The 19,516-nt window shown below is 48.9% G+C and overlaps 1 protein-coding gene across 2 annotated transcripts in view; it reads left to right on the top strand.

The window, feature by feature from the left end:
• Arid3b (AT-rich interaction domain 3B) overlaps positions 1-18,214 on the top strand; it is a 46,873-nt gene extending 28,659 nt beyond the window's left edge. For both annotated transcript variants that reach the window (XM_021206958.2, XM_029543470.1), the window contains exons 5-9: positions 10,218-10,401; positions 11,642-11,949; positions 12,076-12,321; positions 13,399-13,497; positions 16,047-18,214. In XM_021206958.2, the coding sequence (XP_021062617.1) occupies positions 10,218-10,401; positions 11,642-11,949; positions 12,076-12,321; positions 13,399-13,497; positions 16,047-16,216 (1,007 nt within the window). In that variant the 3' untranslated portion in view covers positions 16,217-18,214. The remainder of the gene's footprint in view (positions 1-10,217; positions 10,402-11,641; positions 11,950-12,075; positions 12,322-13,398; positions 13,498-16,046) is intronic.
• Positions 18,215-19,516: the final 1,302 nt, after the last annotated feature.

Here is a 19,516-nt window from a genome sequence, read left to right as displayed (position 1 = left end):
ACTGGATTGTCCCCTTTTTATGGAAGTAAACTTGTGCACTATAGAATAGTAGCAGTAGGATGGCCTCTTCCCAATGCCAATAGCAGTGCTCAGTCATGACAACCAAAAATGTCTAAGCCAGGTGCGGGGCAGATACCTGTAATCTCTCCACTCGGGAGGTAGAAGCAGGAGGATTAGAGTCCAAGGCCAGCCTCAGCTGTGTGGTATGCTCCTGTCTCAAAGAAGTCCTGCCTGTAGATATTGTAAATGTCCTGTGGGGACAAATTGCCCTCTAGAAAGAGTCACTGCCTTGTCATGGACAAGAGTAAGTAGAAAGTTTTCAGTGGAGAAAAAAAAAAACAAACCAACAAAAATGACCTCCGTGGAAATGATGTTACATGGTTTTAGGGTTGGCTTTTGCCAGGTAGAGTCTCAAGCTCCCCGCCATCTCCTGCTTCAGAGCATAGAAGTGAGCCCTAGGAGCCCACCCTGTGCTGGAGCACAGGGACAGCAGCTGAGGCAGACCCAGGACCTCCTTCCCGGAACACTGTTGGCTCCTAGCCCAGCTTAGAGTGTGGTTTGTGGTGACCTAGGAAGCAGGTTACACTGTTGATTGTGTGAGGCAAGCTGTCTTTGTCTTATTGTATTACTCTGCAGAGTGAAATATAGGGCATTTAAGGTGTGGGTCTCCTTATGGGATCCCTGCAGCAAGTCAGCCACTGCCCGCCCCCAGCACATTCGAAGGGTAAGCAGTCGATTCCACAGGGTCCAGTGTACAGACCTGAATTTAAAAGTCCTTGTGATGCCCCCCCCACCCCCCAGGCTGGGAGCCTCTGTGGCAGCTTCCACATACAGGCACCTCAGAGGAAGTGGACGGGGCTCTGAGAGAGGCAGTACACAGCAGGCTGCCCCAAATGACTGCAGCTGCAGGTGATAAAAACAGCCATCATGTGGGAAGGGGCACAGGTTGTAACTGCTGCTTTGTGCTGTCTCCCGCCTGTTAACACATTTGGGTGAATTAACTGCAACAGATGGGCCTTTCAGCCTTTGGCCTTTAGTTTCTAGGCTGAACTCAAGTTACTTGCACCCTGGTGGCCCCTCCCCTCCCGATAGGTTGGTCTGCCAGTAGAAGAGCCTGAGATCACAGTGTGCTGAGCTCCTGCTGCTCTGAGGAAATGAGGCCCTTGGAGACGGAAAAGGCTGTGGATTGTGCAAAGCTAGGCAAACACCCATCCTTCTCCACCATCTTGAGCAAAGCCCTCTCCTTGACCACGCCTTCCTGATCTGTAAGATGTTGAAGGTTCACTTCGTATGATGCTTTCTGTGTTCCACTTCCATGACAGTTCTGCTAAAGCTCCCTGCAAACCATGTCTACCCTGGGGAAGAACAGGAAGAAGAGAAGCCCCGTTAGCCCGTCTCTAGCAAAACAATTTATGACCCCCCCCCCGAGATTCTCTAAGACCAAATGTTTCTTCCTCTTCTTGCTACGTAGCACCTTCTTCTTTTCCAGACTAAACCCAAGCCTAGTCACACACATTTTGTTGCATCCAGGGTTTCTTTTCCTAAAACATTGTTCTCAGAATGATGCTTAGAGTTTAGAGCTCTGGTATCCGTTTTTGCTGCACATATATTCAGGGGTGTGTGTGTGTGTGTGTCGAGAAAATTAAAGCCAAGCATGTAAATAAAATTGTGTACTAATTTAACTCACTGTGGGTGGTTTCTGAGCCTCTGTGCCCTTACACAGTTAGTTTTCCAGTGCCCGAGGGGAGGGGCCGAGTTGTCAGTTTGGTAAGCAGGGCCATGGATAGGTAGTTTTGTTATCACTCCATCAGTAGTGAGAAAGAAAAGCTCTCTCCCTGAGAGGAGAACCAGAAGTGTGGGCTCATCCAATAGGACGATGTGCTGGTGGTGGTACAAAGTTATCTTTAATATTATTCCAGATACTTTGCAGAACATATTCAATCTATTGAGTGATCTTTTTCCGACCAAGAGCTCCAGCTCTTTGGAGTGGAAAAAGCAAAAAGTTAAAATGTGACAATGAAGAGTCAGCCCCCAGGTTAAGAGGCTTTCTTTCCTAGCAAGAGAGCAGACTCAGCATAGGTCTCCTCGGGCCTTGGCCACCGCTCTTTCCTTCTTGCATTGTCTTTGAGAGACTGTTCTAACACCAGCAGCCTCGTGGTGGCTTGGTCTGCTTTTAGAGACACATGCAAGCCCTGTTCCTCCTGTAGCATAGGATACCCACCCCACTGGCCTCTGTATAGCAGAGGATTTGCTTAACACAGGGTAGAACTTTGCATACAAGGAGAAATCCTCCTCTCTAGGCCAGCTGTATCTCTTGGAAGGACAGATGTGACAGCTCAGCAGTGTAAAGAAGGCTGCTATTTGCTGAGGCAGTGGACTTAGGAAAAACACCCAGAGTACCCTCTAGCAAGTTAGTCTCTCGACTCTACATCCCTGCCCCCACCTTCACAATGTCAGAGTAAGCAACTGCGCGGTCACAAGGAAGACCTTACTCAAAGATCTGCCCTCCCACCAGTTCTGCCGTGGCCACAAACTGCTCCTGCTTTCCCCAGTGGATTGTTAGACCTGTTTTTGATGTGCATATACAAAGAATTGACTGTGGGAAAAGGGCTTGGTTGGCCTCAAAGTGCAATTTGAGTGTTTTTCCTTCTGTTGTGTGCTTATCTATCCATCTCAAGCTAGGAAGTGCTCCTGACATATATTGCTTTGCCTTTTGGTGGAGGTGGTTTCTCCTGTGCTCTGGGTATGGTGTGGTAAATGCTCTGTGCCCAGGACACCCTTTCTAATGGACAGAGATGTTTGTCAGATGAAATGGGTTTGGGAGCTTTATCTTCAAAGTTGATCCCCAAGTGAGAGCTCGAAATGCAAATCTGTGACTCAGGTCAGTCTTTCTGAGTTGGAGCCTTCTCACCCCCAGGTGATCCAGCTGCTGCAGCTGAGTACACTGCTTTTTTTCCTTCCATCTCTAATTGTCATTAAATAGCCTGTAGCCACCCAGCTACCCTCAATAATGGAAAAGGAAGTCTGGTTTTTTTTTTTTTTTTAATGTACAATTATTTTGAATTCCTCACATATATACAATTCATCCCCTTTTCTCTTCAAAATCGTGCCTAAGTGAACTAGCACACAGCAATCGAGTTATTTATAGTATTCTGTCCCTCAGTTGCAGCATGAGTCAGCATCTTAAGGGCTGGCCTAGGGAAACACTGGGCTGAGGCCCACTTACACCATTAGGTGAGGGTCTAGGAGGTTCTTGCCACAGATGGCAGAGGGGGCAGATGGCCATGTATGTCCTGTGCTGACTGCTATCCTTCTCTAAACTTTGGCAAGACATGATCCACTGAGAAGCAAACAGGAGGAGGGCCGCTGCCGGCCTCCTTCAAACTCTTTGTTAACCCTTGAACTCCGGGGATTTGTGCATGCTGAGCTGGCACTCTGATGTGAAGTAAGAGGAGGTTGATTAAGACTTCATTATTAACCACAGCAGAATGTGAGTTCACCTAAAGCAAACCCTAGCTGGAGTATCAAAAAAGGCATATTTACAATCAGCTTCCTGGTTGTAGAGTCACCAGAGTCTTACTCATTGCAGATGGCTGAAAATGGGAATGATGAATCTTGTCTCCATCAGATGACAAGGTATATACCATACATACACACAACCATAAGAGTGAGCTGTGGCCGGCACACCAGGACAATTCTAGCAGACCTAATGTGGAGCAAAAGCAGGACATAGAGATTATGGATGGCTTCCTTTTTTCTTTTCTTTTTTTTTTTTTTTCTTTTTTCTTTCTTTTTTTTGTAGAACATGATTTTATATTTTCAACTGTTAATATTCAACAAACAATTATTTTAAGATATATTTCATTGTTACGTCTCCCTTTTCATTTCTGATTTTATTAATTTGGATACTGTCTCTGTGCCTTCTGGATCGTCCTGCTAAGGGTTTATCTATCTTGTTGATTTTTCTCAAAGAACCATCTCCTGGTTTTGTTGATTCCTTGTATAGTTCATTTTGTTTCTATTTGGTTGATTTCAGCCCTGACTTTGATTATTTCCTGCCAGGATGACTTCATTTTTATAAAGTTTGAGAAAATATACATCAGAATAATGGACACCTCCAGCACTGATGTAGAGTGGGAGGGTAAATGTTACTGGGAGGGAAGGGACTCGAGGGAATGTTCTGAAACTGGAAATGTTTCATATTCTTCTTACCTGAGAGTTAATTCCACCCGTGCTTGTGGAAAATTCTCTGTCTAGTCAAATTAGTTAGTGTTCTACGTCATCTGTAAGTTACGTATCCGTGCTGTGGGCAGTTGGAGGCAGAGGGCTTAAGTATCCTTGTCTTTCTAATAACAGGGTACTGGCATGCTTTTTTTTTTTTTTTTTTTTTTTTTTCCCTTCCCTTGTGGAACACCATAACACAGACTGCTGCCGCCTGCCAGACACTGCTGCCCAGGCTCCCATTAGGAGATATGTTCCACATAAACAAGTCAGGGGAAGAAATCACCAGCTAGTTCCCTTCCTGTTCCTGAGGAACAGGGCAAGGATTAATATACAGAGGAATGATGGGGGTGCCAACCTGCCTGCCTGCCTGCACGTACACTCCCAGGTCTAACATGGATCTTAACTCTTCCAGACTCCCTCATTGACTGTCTCATTCAGGCTATGGGCATGATTAATGACCTTTCTTAAAACCAGGAAAAAAGCAACAAGGGTCCCTGGCAGGGCCACCCCCATGTCCTAGGAGCACCCCCAGCCAGTAGGCAGGAAAGAGCCCTTTGAGTGTCTCTGACCAGATTGCTGCTGGTCTTCACTGGAACAGGCCTTTCTCTGATGGAAAGGGTGTGGCTTCCCTCCCTAGGCATTCTCCTAGAGGCTGAGGCAGTTGTCTCTCTTGCCTTTTCCCCTTCTCTGGCTGCATGTGTATCACCAGTGCTACAGAAGGTCCCATGCTAGGGAGCAGCTTCTACCTAGCCATACCCACCCTGGAAGCCTTTGCCAACAGCTCTAGCCTGTTAGTGCTAGTGTCCAGCAGTGTTTCCACCAACAAGGGTTAAAGCCCCGGGAGTTGTCTCACAGGCTTTGCTTGGGTCCCTAGCCCTCATAAAAGCCTTTTCACATTGTCCCAGGAGCTGCCTCAGGCTCCCTGGCTGAAATCTGATAAGGGCCCTCTTTGTTGCAACCGTCAGCCTCCTCTATTGAGGAGGGAACTAGAGACCACTGGCATCTCCTGGGGTACAGATAAGGCCCTGGATTCCTGTCACAGTGAGCATGATTAATTACCCTCAATCCTAGCTCTTGCTTTGATAGCAGTGACTGACAGTCTGCAGGCTTCCCTGTCAGGTGCCCCCCTCCCCACACACACACCCTTTCCTGTTGGAGTAGAGATCCTCTCCTGCAGGGCCCACATGGCAACCCACTGAGGTCTTCACCGTGGGTGTCTCTTGCCTCCTTGCTGCAGCTCTGCGGTTACTCTTGCATGGCCCTCTCAAGCAAAGAGCCTGCTTGCCACAGAGGAGGATCTAACAACGCCTAGAGAGCAGCCACAGCCCCTTTCCCCTTCTCTAAAAGCCTGGGGAAGTGGCCATTGGTTGTAGACTTGAACTTCATAGAGTACATATTAGCCTTATAGTGGTCCTTCAAAAGAGAAGATTCCCAATCATCCATTCTCCAGATCATTTGCCATTGTTAGTCCCTAATTGAGTAATCAGGCAGCTCCTAAAAGACCTTCCCACACACTCACATTACTAAGCTGCTGTCTCCCATGTATACACACACCCTGATACCAGCACAGTAGCCTAACAGACTTCCTCTGTCATCATAGTAGCATCTCCTTTGGACAAGGGAAACAGCTTCCAGGTCCACTCAGTGCAAAGCAAACTGCCAAGAGACTAGCCTGAGGATTCCAGTTGGTTCTCCTATTTGTCAGAAAACCCAAAACAAGGCAGGTTTTTGAGTCTGGTTTATCTGGATAATATAAGAAAAGCATACTGTGTTTCTGAGGGTGCTCAGGGGCCAGCCTGCTCTGGGAGCCTGCTTAACACTCTTAACAGAGGGCTAGCCTCAAACCAGCAGACAGTACCAGTCCTCTTGTGGTACTAGGAATCTCCTCTGGAACCCAGGGTGCCTGAGCACTGGGAGGCCTCTAACGTGAATAGATGTTGCCAGCCAGCAGTGTCTGCTCTCTCTGTAGGGAGATGATAACATTCCTGGTGAGGGCGCAGCCTTGACTTCAGATACTGCTCTGGCCTTTCTTACCTTCTCTGATCTGGTTTTCTTCCCTAAGTAGTTCCCAGACTCATACCTGAGCATTCCCTGACAACAGATCACAGTTCCTACATCTGCAGTACTGTTTGCTCCTGTAGACCTCCAGTGGCCTAGTGACTACTTCAAGTGAACATGGAAGTTCTGAGAAACTGCCTGGCGAGGCAGTATGAACCACCGTAGCATCTGTCGTGGTTTGTGTCCACACCTCTTTTTCAGTCAGAAAACAGAATAAGCCAGACAGTGGTGGCAAACGCCTTTAATACCAGCACTCAGGAGGCAGAGGCAGGTGGATCTCTATGAGTTCAAGGCCAGTCTGGTCTATAGATTGAGTTCCAACACAGCCTGGGCTACACAGAGAAACCCTGTCTCCAAAACAAAACAAAACAAAACAGGATAAACAGCCTGGCCCCTTTATCTTGTTCATGAATTAAGACCATTTCAAAAGGCAGAATGCATTATTTCTTTTAGAAATTGTATTACTGTTGAAGTAATCCAGAAGAAAATAGTGCCATTCACTGTTCTGACATGATCTGAAAGTATCTGATCCCCCAGACCTTCTGAAGAGCAGTGTGTCTCCAGCTGGTAAGCCCTGCCGTGCTGGTTAAATGCTCAGCTACAGATGACCTGTGTATTCCACACCCTGCTACCTTCTCTCTGACTGTACTTTCCCTTCCCACTCCTCTCACTGATGGAAGAACAGTTGCTCTGCCTTGCCAAGGCCCTACCTCTGCATCTGCTCTTCTGTTAGCCTTCCTCCTGGGAGCTTGCTCATTCTGACCTTCTGTTCTCCAGGCTCTTCAATAGTGGCTGTGATCTGAATGATCCATGACAGAACTTCAGAAAGGACAGTCTGTTCAGGACTGTCGCCATTAGACATTCAAAGCTGGTGATGGGCCTAATTGAGTGGCTCTCATGTTGCCCCAGGCTGGCCTATGTGGTAGAAAATGAACTCCAGATCCACCTGCCTCCGCTTCCCAAGTGCCAGAATAATAGCAATTTAGCCACAAGAGTTTTAGTGCATGAAGGGGGAAATAGTCCCTGCTCTTACAGAGCTAACGGTTCTGGGAAACCGTGTGGCCAGATAGGAAACAGTGAGCATAGTTTGCTGAACTTGGAAGTGTATCACAGACATCCTGAGAGGGAAAGTCTGTATGAACTGGAGTAGTTAGATCATTTTCCCTGTGGGCAGTAGATACTGAAGAACAGACAGTATGGAGAACTGAATGGAGACAAGTATTCCAGATCTGAGGAGAGGCAAAAGTGAGCTCGGCCTGAGGGTGATGTTGAGGAGGCTGGGCTGACTAGAGTGAGGACAGCCGCTGGAATCTACTGGAAACAGACCACTTTTCATGGAGCATGCATGAATGTGGGTCACATGATCCAGTCATGCCTGATAGGAAAAGCAGTGAGGTTTTGTGGGCTTTTAAATAAGCAAGCAAAACACCTAGTGCAAGTGGAAGGTGATCTGTGGTGTGCACATCACAGGTGTGAATGCAGGCTGCTACAGGTGAGCCAGTGACCTAACACAGGTTGGTGGCCCAGGCCAAAAAGGAAAGGTGCTTGGGAGGGCCACCTCAGAGGAAGAGGGGGCGGAACTTGCTGACAGCCTGAAGAAGGTGGCTGATGAGAAGAGCCAGGGCGGGGCAGGTGCAGAAGCTCCTGTGTAACCTGTAAGGACTGTGGTGTTGCTGGGAAGGGGACAAAGGAGGAGAGGAGGCGGGCAACAAGTTATAGACATGGAGGTGAGGTCAGCGTGCACATTCTGACTTGGAAGGGGAACCGTTCGTTACCCATGTGAAGATGCCTTGGAAGCGTCTGGAGGACGGGCCTCCGAAAGAAGAGGGAACCAACCCTAACCACAGCTCTACCATTTTAGGCATCTTGTGGTAGGCATGGGTTTATTATTCTGAGCAGCACAGAAAACCAATGGTCAACCTGGAATGTGAATCTTAGGAGTAGGTCAGGAGTCTGTATTTTCTGTATTAATTTGCTTGGGTTTCCTTTATCTTTTTGTTTGTTTGTTTGTTTGTTTGTTTGTTTAGAGACAGTGGTCTATGCAGCAGCGACTAGCCTTGAACTTGAACTTGAGATGTAACATGTTTCTCAGTAGCTGATGTTAGAAGCCTGTGTCACTGTCTTTGGGTTACCTATGCATTTTTAAACCTAACTCCATGACCCTTTTTCAAAGGGCTCAGAAAACAACTGGTTTCCTCCTATCTTCATGAAAGAGCTCTGGTCCTACCAGGGCAATCCCCGTAGCTGTGTTCACACTGCTTTCTCTTCAGGAATGGAGATGTGGTAGAGGCATTCCTGGGGATGACACATGAAATTGCACATGCACATACACAAAAACTTGACAAACACAAATACAGATTTTTTTTTTTTTTTTTTTTTTTTTTTTTGAGACAGGGTCTTACCATGTAACCCTGAATGGACTGGAACTCTATGTAGACCATGCTGGCCTTGAACTCACAGATCATAGAAATCTACCTGGTTCTTCTTCCCAGGTGCTAAGATTATAAGCACATGCCACCACACCCGTATATTTTGTGTGACTTGCTGTGTGTGTCTGTGGACCATGTTCTTACACTTCTCACAGAGGCCAAAAGAGGACATGAGCTCACCAGGGACTGAAGTGAACCTCCGTGTGGGTGTTGGGACTCAAACCTAAGTCCTCTGGAAGAGCAGCCAATATTCTTTAACTGCTGAGCCATCTTCTCAGTCCCTGCATGAGATTTTTTTTTTTTAAGGGCGGGAACCCTTCATTCCACTGTCCTGTTATCCTGTGGAACAGCAGAGGAACTGGATGTGTTGTCACATCTCAGAAAGCCAGCACTTGGGAGACTGAGGCCAGCCTGGCCAGCTTAGCTAGATCCTGCATCCTCCCCCCACCCCCCAAAATAAAAATAAAAATAAAAATAAACCTGTGGTGAGGCCAAGGCATGCAGCTGAGGCACAAAGCAGGAGCATTAGAAAGGAGCAGCCTCTATTCAGGATGGCTCACCATTATGAGGCAACTTAGTAAGGTGGGGGCAGGGAAGGGGTGGGGCTGGAGCAGCAGCCACGTACAGTAAGAGAAGTTTGCCATCAAAAGGCAACAAGTCTCATTCACTGCCCCGGATGCTGACCCTTCCCTGTGGAATTCTCTCCTCTGACCTCCAGATCATTAATCCCGAGCTGCCAAATGACAGTCATCCATCACGCCTCCTGACGAGCATCCCAGCCTCCTGTGAAAGGACCTGGGCCCCTCCCTCACTCCTGTCCCCCGGTGCTCATTAGTAGCCCTTCCTGCCCAGTGCCAGGTTTCCTAATCAAGTCCCTGGCTCCTCTCACTTCCCCTCTGGGCCAGTGGGCGGAAGCTGCTCTGACCCTCCCTCTTTAAGAGGCCAGGGGGAGGGTGGAGCGATTAGTGAGTGGGGAAAGAATTGTTGAGTGGCTTTTTATTCCCTGGGAGACCTTTATGTCCAGTAGCTACTTTGACTTGGCTAGTCATAAGAGAAAAAGAAAACATGTCTCTCCATCCTGTCTCGGGAGAGAAGACAGGCAGTCTACAAAGGAGCCTGTTCAGCTGCTCTCACATCAGCCCAGCGGGGATGGAGGCAGGTGGATGTGCCGGTGGGGCCTGGGCAGAAATTGATTCCAAAGGTTCCAGGAGTGTAAATTGCCAAACTATTAGAAATTATCTGAGATTATACTTCTGACAAAAACAAAACACCCTCTAAATTCCTCTGCATCAGAAAGACTAAGGGACTTGCTTCGGGCCCTTGGGCCTGCCCTGCTTGTTCCAGAGAGTGCTGACAATGAGTCTGTTCGCTGTCAGATACAGGGTCAGATCACACTTCTGAAATTCACAAGCATCGTATCCAGCCCACTAATGATGAGCATGCACAAAGTTGATGTCTTCTTGCTCAGCTTGCCTGACCCAGCCCTCTCTCTCATTGGACAATCAGGCACCCCAATCAACCGGATTCCCATCATGGCCAAGCAGATCCTGGACCTGTACATGCTATATAAACTGGTCACAGAGAAAGGAGGCCTGGTGGAGATCATCAACAAGAAAATCTGGAGGGAGATCACCAAAGGCCTGAACCTGCCCACGTCCATCACCAGCGCTGCCTTCACCCTCAGGACCCAGTGAGTAGCCAGGGCTCAGACGGAAGCCGGGCAGCATAAGGTGTTAGCCCTAAGTGAGGAAGGGAAGAAAATGCCTGACACAATGAGGAGCCTTTGAGATGAATCCCTCAGACCTGAAAAGCTACCCTCAACCATGGCTCCTGAATGCCAGTATTTTACTGTTCTGTGTGACTTAAACCTCAGTCTGTCCTGGCAAGTAGATACCATCCCATTTTGTAGATTATGAAAACTAAGCCTGATCAATTTAGTCAGTGCCATACTGGGCCAGAAATTCAGACTTGGGCTTCTGTCCTTGCAATATGTGCTCTTTCGAGCATATGACCACCCAAGCGGCCTGCCCCTCTTACCCTGTCCTCAAGCCTCAGGTCAGTCCAGCCTGGTTGGCCATTGATTAACTAGGTAACAAGGGTTGACAAGAACAGTAAATCAGAGTAGCCTTGTAAAACGAAAGCCAAAGTGGGGAGTATTTTTCTGGAATGTTCTAGTTGCTCTGTGAGTGAACAGTTGGCATATCTTCAGGCAGCGTGCCCTGGCCTTGTTGAAAGATCTTAAGGTTTTGGGGACCAGAAAGATGGCTCAGCGGGTAGGTGCTTGCTACCAAATCTGACTATCTGTATTCAGTGCCTAGGACCCAACTGGCATGGTAGAAGGGGCTCCTGCAAGTTGTCCTCTGACCTCTGTAACAGCACTGTGGCACGTGTGTGGCATGTTATACAACTAGCACATGTACACAAATACACACAAAATAAGTGAATGTAAAAACAACAATGCTTTCACCCATCAGGACTATTAGAAATAGAGACAGCTATAACTAGAATGTCAGGGTTGTTGAGGGAAGAATGGCTTCATGAACAGATGACACACACAAAGAAGGGCCGCCCTCCTGGGTCCAATACAATGGAGAGACCAAACTAACTGAATCCGAAGAGAAAGGCACAGTGAAACACAGGCCTCGCTTCCCTAACGGCGTTCCAAAGGTTTGAGTCCAGAGGGAAGATGGTAGCTAAGGCTTTAAGGTTCTCTTTATGACTGGTGCTTCAGATTCACACAGTGTGTGTGCCTGGGGGTCAATAGAGAAGCCTGGAAGAGTGTGTCCTGTGAGCTTAGTAGACTCTTCTACTATGTGTACCACACCCTAGCTCTTGCCTGACCAAGGCTGCTTCCAAAAACAGATCTACTTAACCTGGACCATTTCTGTCTGGCACTGTGTTCTAGATTACTCTGCCCTCCTTCCCTGCAGGTACATGAAGTATCTGTATGCCTATGAGTGTGAGAAGAAAGCCTTGAGCTCCCCAGCTGAACTACAGGCAGCCATTGATGGCAACCGTAGGGAAGGTCGGAGGCCCAGCTACAGCTCCTCCCTCTTTGGCTATTCTCCTGCTGCTGCTGCCGCTGCTGCTGCCGCTGCTGCTGCTAGTGCTGCCTCTGCTGGGGCCCCTGCCCTTCTCTCATCCCCCAAGATCCGCTTCTCCATCCTTGGGCTTGGCTCCAGCAGTGGCACCAGTACCAGCAGCCCTCGGATACCCCCAGCATCTACTCTCAGGAAAGGTGAGCAGAGCCTCTGGAGGAGGGAAGGGATGGAGAAAAGAAGCCCAAGTTTCTTTCTGCCTGGGATGGGCATCGTGGTGGAAGCCTAAGTTATAGTGGGTTGATCTAGCTCCGGTTCCTTCGCAGGTGATGGAGTCCCAGTGCCTGTGCCAAATCGCCTGGCTGTGTCAGGGACTTTGGCAGGCCAGCAGGCTGGCAACCGGACTGGCACACTGGAGCAGCTAAGGGAGCGTCTGGAATCAGGGGAGCCCCCTGAGAAGAAGGCATCAAGGTTGTCAGAGGAGGAGCAACGCCTGGTACAGCAGGCCTTCCAGCGCAACCTCTTCAGCATGGCGCGACAGCTCCCCATGAAGATCAGAATCAACGGCAGGGGTAAGCATCAGTGTACAGCTCCATGTCCCCTCATAACGCCTGTCATACCCCAGGTCCACTCAGGCCCCAGGCTTAGTGGCAGTAGGTACCTCCTGACCACCTGGCCCAGGAAACACCCTCTCCAGCCCTCCTTCCCGTTGCCTTCACGGCCCTCAAAGAGGCCAGAGCCAAAGAGGAGCCACTGGAGGTGTCTGTCTGCGGAGATCTCACCACCTTAATGTTTTCTAAGTTGGAAGTTGCTTCCGGCATAGATGCTGTGCTCCCCGAGCCCTGCCTAGCCTTTTGATCTGTCTAAATTACAAGGTTTGCATACACGCCAGTGCCTTACCAGATATAACCTGTCTTTCATCAGATCTGTCATTCCTGAGAAACAGTGGGGCCACCAGTGGCCTCCGGAATAAGAAGGCAATGCAAGTTTAGCAGAACGAGTGACATTTTTCCTCTCCCCCTCCTCATTTTTCTAGTTTCCACCTTCTCAGAACTCACATCCCATTTCCCTCATTTTTCTCCTTGTACTCCCTTCCAAGCCCCCTTTCTGTGCCGTTCTTGCTGTAGTTCTTTGTCAAGCAGACACGGACAGTTGTGTGCTGAGAAGGGAGGCAGAGTGAAAGGATCCCTCAGATCCCCAGGTAGCCAGCCCTCTCTTGGATGATGGACAGAGGGAACCATTTAGGGGCCAGTGGAAAAGGTAACTCACATGGAAGAGTGTTTGACTCTGAGGAGGGAGAAGTCCCATGTGCCAGCCGCCCCATGGGGCAGGAAGGGCAAAAGATCCTCCTCCCTGAGATCCTCACAGTTCAGGTACACCGGGGCAGTTTGTGACCAGGGCTGGTTTTCAGATCACTTCAGTATAGTAGGTGCTCTATTAGGGTTGGCCCGCTGTCCCCTCACTCTGTGAGTCAGGGGATGACAGAAGTTGGTTAGCCTGGCTCTGCTATGGCTGTGATCTATGATCAGCGGTAGTAGAGTCAGAGACGGCAGAGAGGAGACAGTATTAGACCATAGATGGGCTTGACTAAGCAGCACCAGATGATGGCAGGAAGCTTGACCATGTCTGCTTTCTGTCTGATTCCACAGAAGACAGAGCAGAGCCTTCAGCCGCAGCACTGAACCTGACCACAAGCAACATTGGGAGCATTAATATGTCTGTGGATATTGATGGCACCACCTATACAGGTAGGCCTCTGGAGCTCTGAAAGGCCCACGCTGACTGGCAGCCAAAGCGCAGCTTCCCAGCTGGCCCTGCCTGACTCCCTCAGACACCTTGCAGTGGGATGATGGGGCGTGTCTTTTTACATTGACTTAGCATTCCTAACGTAAAGAGACCCTGGACCATAGGAACACAGATTGATAGTATGACCAATCTTCTACAGTGACAGAACAAGATTCCTTTCCCCGACTGCAAAAAACTCATTAAATGGTCTGTTGCTCCATGTCTTTTTCTTTTTCCTTTTCTTTTTTTTTTTCTTTTTCTTTTTCTTTTTGGTGGTTTGGTGCAGGGGGGGTCAAGACAGGGTTTCTCTGTGCAGCCCTGGCTGTCCTAGAATTCATTCTATTGTTACAATATTTTTTTTNACTCACTTTGTAGACCAGGCTGGCCTCGAACTCAGAAATCCGCCTGCCTCTGCCTCCCGAGTGCTGGGATTAAAGGCGTGTGCCACCACGCCCAGCTACAATAATTTTTTTTTTAAGATTTTGTTTATTTTATGTATATGAGTACACTGTAGCTGTCTTCAGATACACCAGAAGAGGGCATCAGATCTCTTTACAGATGGTTGTGAGCCACCATGTGGTTGCTGGGAATTGAACTCAGGACCTTAAGAAGAAGAGTCACTGTTCTTAACCGCTGAGCCATTTCTCCAGCCCCCATGTTACAGTAATTTTAAAAGTGATAATTTTTCTCTATCCAGCGAGCTCCCAAATAAACGAGACTATAAGATTTATTTGATAAGCTTTACAGCACAGTAGCTGAGTGGTAACTAATTTGTTCTGTTCCTCCAAACTAATCTGCTGCCTCTCAGCCAAATCCCCGAGATAGTCATGTTTTAGTATTGGTCTGGCCCTCTGCTCCAGCTGTGTCCCCAGGGTGTCTCTCCAACCCTTTTTTCATGGCAAATCCTCCTCTTCCTTCACCTCTCCCTCCCTCTCCCTCCTCCCCCACCCCTGTACTACAGAATGAGACCCTGTCAAAATTAAATGAAATATGCCAGCAGTGAATCTGAGTGCTGCAGAAGCCAGCCTTGACCCTGGGCATTGCCAGTTTTCATATCTATTTGCCCATAGTATTTTGGTGGGTAGTTGGGTTTTCATCTATAAAGATCAGATAGAGCCACTGGGCAGTGGTGGCACAGGCCATTAATCCCAGCACTTGGGAGACAGAGGCAGGCGGATTTCTGAGTTCGAGGCCAGCCTGGTCTACAAAGTGAGTTCCAGGACAGCCAAGGCTATACAGAGAAATCCTGTCTCAAAAAACAAAAAACAAAAAACAAAAAAAGATCAGATAGAGCTCTCAAAGGTGTTCAGCGTAGAATTCACAAAGGCAACAGACCCCAACCCCGAATCCCTGGCTATTCCATGTGTGTAGGGACAGGCTTGGGAATAAGCTGGGCTGAGTCTTGTTAAGCACTGTTTGATGAACAGGAACTATAAGCTCAGGCTGGTGACATCTACCTGTTTTACCAAGGTATTAGGTATGTGACTGCTGAGCAGTCTCATGCAGGCCAGTAAAACCTTGCATTCAAATCAGTGTTTCCTTAGGGATAACTCCTGATCACCCGAAGACACCAGCTACAAGCATCAGAGATCAGCCAGAAAAGAACAGGTTCCTAGAAGTAGCCATGCTAATGTGGTTTGTCAGTCTCTTGTACCCTCCTGGTGCCACTCACAATGTGGCTTGGGACATGTGGAGTTAGGTTGAAACCTGAAGAGAACAGAAACTAGGAGTTCTAGCCACATCTCAGTATCCATCTGTCATCGTGGGAGGAAGAAATGGGCAACCTCCTTTCTTTTCAGGATACAGAGAGAGGGTCAGGAGCTGAGGCTCCCAGCACTATGAAAGTGGGCCACTCAGCAGTCTTGACCCTGTCTGCCGCAGGCTTTCACTGTTGGGATGTGGTACCCAGGATCCTAAGAGTAGTCTTGAGATTCAAGGCCACTATCCTTCATCAGCTACCTGCTGCTTCTCACACCTGTGCTTGCTGCCACCACCAGGCCTGCTCCTCTGCAGGCAGTCTGGAGCTTGTACATCCTGAATTTAAAGGTCTTCTCCTGCTTAGAGCTTCCAGAGCCTCCAAACAAGTTCCCATAGCTATAAGGGCCCCACCCACCTCCTCAGCCCCAGTGGGCTAGTCCATCTTGCTGCTGTGTCTCAGGTTCTCTGGCCACTATCTCTTCAGTTTAGTGCTTTTTCCCTTTCAAGCAGTCTAGACACTACTCACCACCAAAACCTTCCTGGGCTGTACTTCCGCTCCTCTCTCCAGAACCCTTATGATGTCCCCAACAGCAGAGGTACACCCGTCTCGGAACATTTATGTTATTCTAGCAAAGAGACTGTGTGCATGCTTGTCCTTCAGCAGTCTGTGAGCCTTTGGTGGCAGGACAGTTGTCTGGGCTCCCCCTGACATCTGGCATGGTAGGGAGAGTGAGCCCAGCAGTCATGCCCTGTTTAATTGAACTGAGCTACAGTCTCTCCTCCTTAGCCCACACTGCTTTTCCTCCCACCCCAGGTGTGCTATTTGCCCAGAAACCAGTGGTCCACCTCATTGCGGGCTCTACTCCCCAGAGCATTGGCAGCAGCGCCAGCAGCAGCAACAGCAGCAGCTCTCACTGCTCACCAAGTCCTACCTCATCCCGGGGTACCCCCAGTGCAGAGCCCTCCACCAGCTGGTCCCTCTGATGAGCGCACTCGGCACCCACTCTCTACTCTCCTGCCAAGACTAAAGGAGATTGATGCACAGAATTTACCTCACCTCATGGAGCCCACAACAGACACCATCTGGCCGGATGTTAAATTTGGAAGAGGCCGTCTAGCCAAGCTCCATTCAGGTTCTGCTGTATTCTAGAGGGCAGGACAGAGTAGCGTTGTCCAATCAGGGATTGTCTTGGAGAACTGGGTGGGGCATCTGGGCATCCAGCTTTCCCAGGGTTCCCCAACCACCTCCCAACCCAGAGTAGTATATCGACAATCTGTAAGGCGACTTGGGGCTGGAGGCTTTTCACTTCCCTTCCCCCTTAATTTATTTCCCTTCTGCTGCCTTCTGCCTTCACCCCAGGATCACCAGACTCTTAGTCTGCCCAGTCCCCCAGTGTTTAACTCCCATTTGGGGCTCTAGGAGTCAGGAACTTGTCTTCCTTGCTCTTGTTGGCTGAGCATGGAATGGGGATGGGTCTTCCCAGGCCTCCTTTAGTCTCCAGGAGTGGGTCTCCCATATCCAAGTCTTAAATTCATTCCTCAGGGCCCTGGAATACCTTTTTTGTTGTTCCTAAGAAAAAAGCATGTTAGGGCAGGCTTCAGGTTCAGGGTCCCTCTGTGTATGGAGAGGAAGAAGCACTCACAGTACCCAGGCCCCAATACCTACCCAACAAGACTCCCTTCTGATCCCCAAACCTTGCCTTCTTGCCTATGTTGGCCAACTCTCCCAAGATACCACTGGTCCCTGGCCCCTAACGTCGTCTCGTGGGGCCCTCTCTGCCCTACCAGCCCAAGACATGGTGATGTCAGGCTCACTGAAATACCTCAGATTTGTAATTGTTGATATTGATTCTTCAGGAAGTATTTGCATCTCTGTAATATTTTTTATATGTGTTTTGCTGACTTTAATTTTTAAATTTTTATTGTTGCTGTTGTAGCACCAAAGAAATGAAAGCAGATCACCCCAGCCAGGTGCAGTTTGCAGCCACCTCCCTCCACCCTGCCCATGCCCTGGCCAGGGGGTGTAGCAGGTGGGGTGACTCAGGGATCATCACAGCAGGAAGATGGGATGGAGGGGCCCGTGCTTGCTGGTGGCTCCTGAAATCACACTGGTTCTTTCCACCACCCCACCCCAGCTGTCAGGGGAGAGCTGAGGATCTTCCTGCCCTTAGCACCCTCACCTTGGGGCATAGGCAAATGGCTGTGGGCCCTGCCTGAGGCTGAGCTTCAGGGACAAGAGGATGCTAAGAGCTCTGTCTCCTGTTGGCATGCAGCTGGAACAGGCCACTGTGGTAGAGAAAGGGTAGACCTTATCCAGGGCTCCATTCTCATCCCAGTGTGCCTCACTCTGTTACATAAAGCATCTTCACCCATACCCACCAGGACTGCTTGGGCTGTGGCAGTGGAGACCACAGCATGGCCCAGCAGTCCTGACCTAGGACAAGAAAGGGAAAAGCTTATGCACAAACATACCTCAGCCTGGCGAGCACAGCACTGCTGACTTCTGATCTTATCCCCGCCCTAGGACACACACTCAGTAACACACACACACAGCTCTTACACTGGGGTCTGACCCTCTTCTGCCTCAGAAGCCCTATCCATGAGACACATGCAGGGTTGGGCAAAGGGGTCTGGTGCTGTGAGAAGCCCATTTGGCCAGTGTCTCTCAGGATTTAGTCATGAAGGATAGACCCTTCCCACCCAGGGGTGACAAGGACAGTGCTGCAAGACTTTCCAGTCATCAAATACTCTTTCCTCAGGCAGCTTGTCCCCCTGTCCCTCTCAATGCCCCTCACTGCCCTCAAGCCAGCAGCAGGCTCCTAGCCAGAAAATGCAAGAGCTGGGTGCCTTGTGTGCCCAGCACTAGGGCTTTGGCCCAAGTGGCGCTTCCCCTGCAGGTGTAGTCCTGAAGGCCACATGGCCATGTGGCTGGCCAGGACAGCCTCCTCCCCTTCCATGTCTTGTATGTATTCTAACCAGAAAGAAAAATAAAATGTGATAGCACATGGTAGCCTAGGCCGTGAATAAATACCTCAGCTTTCCTCACAGCAAGTGTCTGTATATGTCGTGGTTATTCTCTGTCTTAAGTGTTCTCGAATGTTTATATATTTCAATAAAGCTCTACCTCTTCACATGAGCCAGTCTGGGATCCTTTCACTGACTTGAACTGGACAAGGACCTTCAGAATGCAAAGGGACTTCATGAACCAAGGAGCCTCAGGTCCCCAGCTCCTCCTGAACCTTCTCCCCCTCACTGTCTGCTTCTGCAAAGGGCTGGAACTCCATTTCTCAGCCATGCTGTCAGACTTCTCCTGAGAGTGCTAGTCACCATGGCAGTGCTGTGGAGTGTCTTGACTAGCAAGGGGCCACCTCTGTGACCCATACAGCCTTGCCCTGCAGTTTTCCTCCTCCTGCGCTGCTAAGAGTGAGCAGCCTGGCAGAGAAGACCTACACCCAGACTGACATCTGGTTCTAGGTCACCCCTTCTAAGTCCGTGCCCTGGTTAGACCATTCTCTAAAATACAGGGGGCATACAAACCCATTAGCCTGAGGCCCTCCCAGGGCCCCACACATCTCTTCTGAATGTGACCCACTGAGTCACAGAGATTTGGGCTGGAGAGATGGCTCAGCAGTTAAGAGCACTGAGTGCTTTTCCAGAGGTCCTGAGTTCAATTCCCAGCAACCACATGGTGGCGCATAGCCATCTGTAATGTGGATCTGATGCCCTCTTCTGGCGTGTCTGAAAACAGCTACAGTGTACTCACATACATTAAATAAATCTTTTTTAAAAAAGAGATTCATTAAGCTTTGTGAATTTAGAGAACCCTAATACAATTAGGCTCTCTAAAGGAACAAAACAGAGAAAATAAGAGGAAATATCAAACTTCCTACCCCACCAATTGAGTTACTTAGAGTGGTTTCAGGCTGTGATCTGAGTAATCCAATGGTTCTCAACCTGTGGGTTGCTAACCCTTTGGGGGGGAGGTCAAACCCTTTCACAGAGGACACAGATATCCTGCATGTAAGATATTTTTTATTCATAATAGCAAAATTGTAGTTATAAAGATAACTATGGTTGGGGACCACCTCGACATGAACTGTATTAAAGGTCCCAGCTTTAGGAAGGTTAAGAACTGCTGGAGTAGTCCAACAGTGGCCGAGGATACAGGAGTTGTTCGGTCCACATGAATCCCAGGGAAGTTAGGAAAGAGCTGCCCGTTTTCAGTCTACATTGGAATTCCAAAGAAATAGAGTCTAGTACCAGGGACAGAATAGCTCAGAAACA

Source organism: Mus pahari, chromosome 10 (assembly GCF_900095145.1).
Source record: "Mus pahari chromosome 10, PAHARI_EIJ_v1.1, whole genome shotgun sequence".
Classification (NCBI taxonomy): domain Eukaryota; kingdom Metazoa; phylum Chordata; class Mammalia; order Rodentia; family Muridae; genus Mus; species Mus pahari.
This window is presented reverse-complemented; position numbering and strand designations above follow the sequence as displayed.